The 7406-nt window shown below is 39.2% G+C and overlaps 1 protein-coding gene across 3 annotated transcripts; it reads right to left on the bottom strand.

The window, feature by feature from the left end:
- Positions 1-51: 51 nt before the first annotated feature.
- rgp1 (GP1 homolog, RAB6A GEF complex partner 1) lies at positions 52-7300 on the bottom strand. Of its 3 annotated transcripts, none has more exons than XM_026936783.3 (9): positions 6960-7300; positions 6528-6643; positions 4383-4516; positions 2938-3021; positions 2603-2752; positions 2054-2200; positions 1825-1952; positions 1416-1593; positions 52-672 (listed from the first exon to the last, which is right to left on the bottom strand). In XM_026936783.3, exons 2-9 carry the CDS (start codon positions 6641-6643, stop codon positions 449-451), a joined length of 1161 nt encoding a protein of 386 aa, XP_026792584.1. In that variant the 5' UTR covers positions 6960-7300; the 3' UTR covers positions 52-448. The 3 variants fall into 3 exon arrangements, with proteins under 3 accessions (XP_026792584.1, XP_034159157.1, XP_034159158.1); XM_034303266.2 differs by having other exon boundaries at positions 7158-7300; XM_034303267.2 differs by lacking the exon at positions 6960-7300 and adding an exon at positions 6760-6887.
- Between the last annotated feature and the right edge of the window lie 106 nt (positions 7301-7406).

The following is a 7406-nucleotide window of genomic DNA, read 5'->3' as shown; positions in this document are numbered from 1 at the left end:
ACATTAAAGTAACCCCTTGTCTCTTAATGGTAGTGAGGAAAATAAAAGAAGTTTTTCTATGATTCTACTCTTTTTATTTGCCAAGAGTTCAAACACTGTTAATAACTGTAATAGAGAATCTGTCAGCTTGTCACGAGTAGAGAATTGAACAATGAACAGAAAAAACGTTTGTATATAAAAAATAGAGCAACTCCTCCGTGGAGAATTCATGTAAAATCATATACATTAGCTCACCAAGTTGGAATACAATAAATATGGAAAAGGTCCCATGTTAATGTCTGAAATGTTAAAATCAGGTCCGCATACATACACACAAGATAAAAACAAATAAAAGACCAGAAACATCATGATGCTGGTTTTTGATCGGGAAATACAGATAAAGGAAAATCAGAACATGCACGCATGCACACACGCACACACACACACGAAGCACAAAAACACACGCAATTCAGATATTGATACTATTCGTCCCTGTGAACTGAGAAACATATGAAGCCAGTGCCGGATTGGTGGGAAGCACTTTGATTGGCAGGTCCCAGCTGAAGGTGTCCACGTCCACCTGCTCTGCCCCAGTCCATACGGTGACTTCTGATTGGTTCTGAAGAACAGTAGGCAGCTCCACTGGCTCTCTTGCTGTGACGAACTCAAAGTGTAGACGCCATCTTAGGGTTACTAAAGAGAGGGAAATGTACAGGCTTGTCAAGAAACAGCAATTTAACAGGAGTAAAGATTGAACAGCTTAATTTTTATGCTTAAAATATTTGCTAATATAGAAATAGATAATTTGCATGTATTCATCACAATATTACAGGAGAAATCTGATTCTGGATCCTCTTTCATATTCTAAAATTATAAAATATAAACCAGGGGTATTCACCTAAAATTTGTGCAGGTCATAAATCTCTTACTTATAAAGACCAGATAAACAACTAACATGACTGGAAGAGATTCTGAACAGATGAGACGTGTTTGGAAATTGAAGCAGAAAATAAACACATTTTTTTCTCTAGCCAATCATCTTTAAATATTTTATATGAGCCATGTCATCACTTCACTAATCAGACCAGACAGTCTCAAGCCTCAACAAAGGATTTGCTACAGACGCCATTATGGTTCATGTTTAACTGGAGGTGGTGAAGTATGGCTATTTTTTTTCATACGTTGATGAGCACTGGTACAGTATTTTTTGAGTGCTCGGTTGAATCATGTGAAATAGTTTGCTGGTTCTGCCAGCTGATGACCCCTGATATAGACAAAGGTTTTTTTTTCTTTTTCAGTTTAACATACTTCAGCTGTGTACTTGTTTTAAACCAGGTCACAAAAATGACATAGCGCTCCATTTTGCTGTGCGTTATATTTTGCAGATTACATAAAACTTTTGATGACCAATAAACTGAACGAGAAGGTGATCTAACCAATGTCGGTGCTGAAACCAGGTGTAACGTTGAGAGGAACAGGCAGGGAGAAGTGGCTGGAGGCCGTGTGGAGGCAGGACTCCAGATGCCGGCCATGACTTGTGACACTGACCGCCTGAGCTGGTCGCCTCTGGTACTGCTCATGGACCTCCTCCTCACTCTGCAGACTCACTGAGTACTGAGATCACACGCAACATATCAATGCTGGGCTAGATTTGTGCGCATACATATACACGAGCATGAGAATACACAGACCTCTCACCCATCAGTATGGATAATTATAATTACATTAAGATATATGGCTCAGTGTACAGATTTATATGCATGGTTTTATTCTGCCTGAAGAATCTGTTTTTAGGAAAACATACAATTTGTCTGCAAGAATTTGCAGTTTCTGTGTGATCTGTACCTGTAGACATGGGATATCTCCCTCTGAAAAGGTAAATGTGCCAATGATGTCCTCTCCTAGTCTGTATACAGTCTTAAAGATACAGAATTTGGCCACCTTCCCTCGCATGTTAGTGATATTAAACAGATCTGTAGAGGAGTGAGAAGAAAGCCAATGTAAATGCTTTGCCAAAATAAAATGTGCACAAAAGTATGAATATAACAGCGACATGGAAAGATTAGTTACTGACGTGGACAGCGGCGTGAGGTAGTGATCATCAGCATGTCTAGCGCTCGCTCCAGTGGTCTCGTGTCTCTTCTTCCTCCCTCCTCCTCTTCCAGGAAAGGGTTTGTGGGTGACACTTCCTCATCCTGTGGGAAAGGGGGCTCAGGCATGCCTAAAACACACAACCACAGAAAACCAATCGTAGATACTACCCACTAAAAGGAATACTATCTTGATGTCTGAATTAAAAACTAATCTTAAACCACAAGCTATTTTGGCAATTCTTATTCATTTATAACATAAATAATTATATATAAATAAATAATACTGTAGATTGCATGTTTTGCACTGCAAAATGACTGTGAAGGTATATTAAGTGATTTTGGCTATGGTGCCACAGAGAAATGGGTTTACTGTTGTGTTTTTCTGTGTGAGTGTAAGTGTTTTTCTTGACTACATTTGGAGTACAACACCCTATTATCTCAGACTAGAACAGAATATTGATTAAAGGCTGAAAGGCAATAATTATGCTCCTGTTGATCTCTGCTACAATATTTATAAATATGAAGCCTACCATGCAGTACGAGCACTCTGAAAGGGACACGCAGCAGCTTGATTGGAGAGTTGACCCTCTGACAGCCAATCGTCAGCTTGTATACGTATTTCACCGCCTGACCACGGAAACTAGGAGGACCGTCCATGGGGACGAGCTCACTGTAAGTGTCTGTACCCCAGAGGAGCATAAACAGACAAGTGAAAAGATGTGAGAGAGGGAAAGAAAGAGAAAAGAAAGGACAGAATAGTATACTTGATTATGTGCTATTGTAACATATGTTGAAATGTTTCCTATACAGATTTGACTAGTAAATATTTGACTACATCATAAAGACGATTAAATCAGCTGCCTACAGGTTTTGCTCTCTCCAGGGTCTAGCCGCAGGTCACAGAACAGGATCTTGGGCGGAGTGTCCAGCATGCACTGGCCTCGCTCCCCTAGTGAAGCAGAGAAAAAACATTATAGCTCAATAGCTAAAACAACCAAAGGATTGTAAAACAAAGTAGAAAATATCCAAAGCTGATTGCAGTCACAAGCTGTATAATTTCTCTGATTTTTCTGATCCCATTATGGTGGGATCAGAAAAATCAGAGAAATTATACAGCTTCATTATTAAAGTAAATCTAAAATGTCTGGGAACGCTTCTATGAAACAAAAGGAAGATTGTTTTTACACCAGACAGGAAAATATGCTGGAGTTAAATCAAATCCAATCCTCATCACATGAATCCTTGCAAGAAATAAAGACCTTTAAGCATGGGTAATTAAACACTACACAAGTAGACAAATTATTTCAGCCACTTATTATTTCCACCTCAATCCTGCAATGATTATTTATAGGTGGGTAGTCTGAACTAGCTTCCATAACTTACTCCTCTTTTTTCCTTTTTACTCCTCTTTTTGTTAATAAGACAAAAAAGCAGCTTCTCATGTTACCAAGAAACCACAAAATACTATGCCTGATGACTTTTCCATGGTGGAAAACATATTGATATGCTGACACTGGAGACTCCTTCCATAAATATTGAATAAATATATTGCCGTTGGTCCTCTTTCGGCTGCTCCTGTTATGGGTTGCCACAGCAGATCATTGGTCTGCGTATTTGATTTGGCACAGTTTTTATGCCGGATGCACTTCCTGACACAACCATCCCCAAATTTATCTGGGCTTGGGACCGGCACTGAGAGCACAATGTTGCACGCAACCCCAGTGGCTGGGGATGGTTCCCTGGCCGGGAATCGAACCCGGGCTGCAGCAGTAAGAGTGCTGTGGCCTAACCACTAGTCCTCTAGGGACCAAATATTAAATAAATATAACTTCACAATATCAACAGTTACATGTGTTTCCTTGTTAAATAACAACACACTTTTTGAAGCCATTTATTATTAGGCTTAGATTATTTATTATTAGACTTAAAAAAGATACATACATTCCTTTTCAGATGTGTATTTTTGGTATGCTCTTGTGTGTGCTGTCTTGTACTCCCCCTTACCTTATACTTATTGTACACTGTCTGTGTAGTCTATTTATTGTTTGTCATGCACATCTTCAGAGTTGTGGAATTTCATTTCACTGCACCTTTGTACCAGCTACATGTGACAAATAAAGCTTTGAATCTAAATAAAGCAGTTTCTCAGATCTGACATCTTACTCCCATATATACTGTAGCAGCTGCTGTAGGCCTACACAAACACCTCCCCGTAAGTGTTGCTCGGTGTGTTACAGTGCATTATCTTGTCTTAACTTTAGCCCTGAAGAACTGGGAGTAAAAGTGCTTTGAGCTTGGTGTGGCTTTCACCTCTGCTGGGGATGAGCACAGTGTCATTCTCTGCCTGCACATCTTGCTTGGTGCCCTGTGTGGGCAGAGCCACACGGCTCTCACTGGCGTGGAACTGGCAGTGGATCTGAGCACTGGCCCATGCAAGCATCTCACTAAAGATAAAGACGATAAAGAAGATATTATATATAGTGCAGTGCAAAATATAGTAATAATGACCAATAAAACACTGAATGTTCACACTGGGGTTCAAGAATAAAATTTGTCAGAGTTCTTTTGATTTTCATATCCAAATCACTGCATTAATACAGAGCTTTAATTTTTTAAAGAATGTGGTAAATAAATAAAGATCACTTTCCCAATAGTCCACTATACAGAATTTTCTTAGTTATTTTCAGATTAATTTATTTCTGCATGAAAATCCTTCTAAATCACAGTTTTATAGCTTCTGATCAGCCCAATGACTTAAGCACTGAGCAAAATGCCAAAGCCAGATGAGGTAAATGTAAATCTTGATGTGGAGATTCCATTGGAGATTCCATTGGAGCAAAGATCAGCAACATGTCACTGTATGGAAAATATGGTTTGCAATACTCTGCCGGCCACCGGACAGACACAGAACAGTGTTAAACTTACATCTAGTCTATCTCTGCTGACGCATCCAAGAGAGAGAGATTATACTGGGTATAATACCAAGCATTTTTGGTGTGAAGTAGACAGAATGAGAGATTCAGTGTAAGATGAAAGATAACATCCTGGCTATTAAACATGCTGCTTCAAAAAAACACTAAGACAATATTAGAATCTAATATTACAACAGCAAAAGAATTGTTTACAAATTTTCTGGTATATCACATTTGTGTCCAGAGAACCTAGTGTGTAAACTACTTCACTTTTGCAACTCATTTGTTACTCACAATAACAAGGAGCTGAAATTTCCCTTTTTAAATTTAATTGAGATGTTATGTTCCCAAATCTCCATTTTTAAAACAACACTGTTACGAGGGCTCTGAATAAGGGTCACTGCACAGTATGAACATTCTCACAGTAACAGAGTGGCTCCCTGCAAGCTTCTGTTGCCAGATTATGCAAAACATCAGAAGTGTGACAGCAACATGCCTTAAGCAACTGTGTTCTGTGTTCATGTGCATAATCTAGACTATATGACCAAACGTTTGTGGACACCTGGCCATAACACTCATATGTGTTTTTCAAACATCCCATTCCACATTTAGTCCTTTTGCTCCTATAATAACCTCCACTCTTCTGGGAAGGCTTTCCACTAGATTTTGGAGTGTGGCTGTGGAGATTATGGAGGAATTTCCTGTTATCTATATCAATATTATTTGTTAATCAGTATTATATCAATCAGTATCTATGCAACAGTATTGAAAAGTGACCTTAAATCACCTCATGTATTAACTTTCAGAGCTTCATTTATATACTACACTGTACCATTTCTGGTGCATATGGAAGGGTGACTTTGGGCCTGTGATCCTGCAGGGATGTTTCTGTGAGAACGGACTGGTGTGACCTTGTAGGTGGTGTTATTAAGGTGAGGGCTAATGTTGTTTTTGAAACATAAACTGACTGAACTCTCACCACAGTTAAAACTAAGATAAGGGGATAGTGAAATAATTGGGGTGAGAGGCAGGTGTGTGATTAAGAGAAAGAAGAGAAAACTCCATCCGATGAGATCATTGTTTTAGGCGTAGGCCACGACTATGTAAACCAGATGCTCTGTAGACCATCTCGGCTTTGCTGTTTGATTCAATAATGTCTACAGATTTTAGGCATCCAGAACCCCTTGTCTTTGTAACTCATTTTCTTATTCTGATTTGCAGAAGTATTTGCCACGACAAGATCTGAGGATTATCTGGCTTTTTTGCACAGGGCATTGTCATGCTGGAAAATGCTTGGGCCCCTTAGTTCCAGTGAAGGGGAATTGTATGCTACAACATACAAAAACATTCTACGATTGTGGTGTATGTGTGTGATAGTCTGGGGAAGGCCAAGATATGGTCAAGTGATGGTCAGGTGTAAAAAAACTTTTGGCCATATAGTCTATGTTGTCTTGGTTGCTATAAAACCTTTCACCTGCCCCTATAGGACTGTGCAAGTGCATTAAAGGACACTTGTGTTAATTGGGCTAAAAAGCCTTTTTACCTGCTTGCACTAGTGGAGAGATGGGACATGGGATTAGTGAAGGTGATGAGGCACTCCAGCACCTCTCCAGCCAGAAACACAGGTCCCCGAGCCATGGAGGCCACCACCTCAATCATCTGACAGTGATGAGAAGTACAGTTAAATCACCAAAACATCACCAACACAGCACATCTGATACAAATAACATGAGTTCACACCAATACTGCATAAATCATGATTGAGTAAAGCTTACACAGCTTAAACCAAACACCTTTTTACTACATAAAGCCACGTGACCAAAGATAAACAATTCTAAAGAAACTAATTCTCTCTGCAGTTAAACTGTTGTAGATAGATAACTGCTAGCTACCCAGGCTATCAAAACGATAGCTAATAATACTGCTGGTTTTAGTTTAAGATATATATATGTATAACATGTACAATCCCTTATACCTTGATAAAAGAAAAAAAATTAAGAGCGTTATGCTCAAATTGACAAAAAAATGACACGACTGAACAGAAACCGGCAGAGACGCTTCAGCCTCAAAAACAAAACAAGCTGTGGACTAATTGAGATGTCCAAGTATGACTTTTCCCTGCGTTTGCACTACTGCAGACGAGCTGTTATGTGTAGAAATGCGCTATCCTTACACTGCTGCTTGGGTACTTTACATAATGTCTTGTCTAATCTATTTTTGTGTATGAATACATTATCAGACTTTTAAAAATGTTAAAACAAAAGCACGTAAACGCCGGTATATATTTTGTTCGGCCATCATAGAGGGCTCCGTGGCAAAGTGTGACGTATGAGGAGTCGGCTACAAGACGGCAAAGGGGAAAATCAGTTTTTCATTTACAAACATGAATGTCTTGTGCTTACTTGTAATTCCTTCTTGAGGT

This window comes from Pangasianodon hypophthalmus, chromosome 4, assembly GCF_027358585.1.
Source record: "Pangasianodon hypophthalmus isolate fPanHyp1 chromosome 4, fPanHyp1.pri, whole genome shotgun sequence".
Lineage (NCBI taxonomy): Eukaryota > Metazoa > Chordata > Actinopteri > Siluriformes > Pangasiidae > Pangasianodon > Pangasianodon hypophthalmus.
The sequence above is the reverse complement of the archived record's forward strand: the minus strand, read 5'-3'. Positions and strand labels throughout refer to the sequence as shown.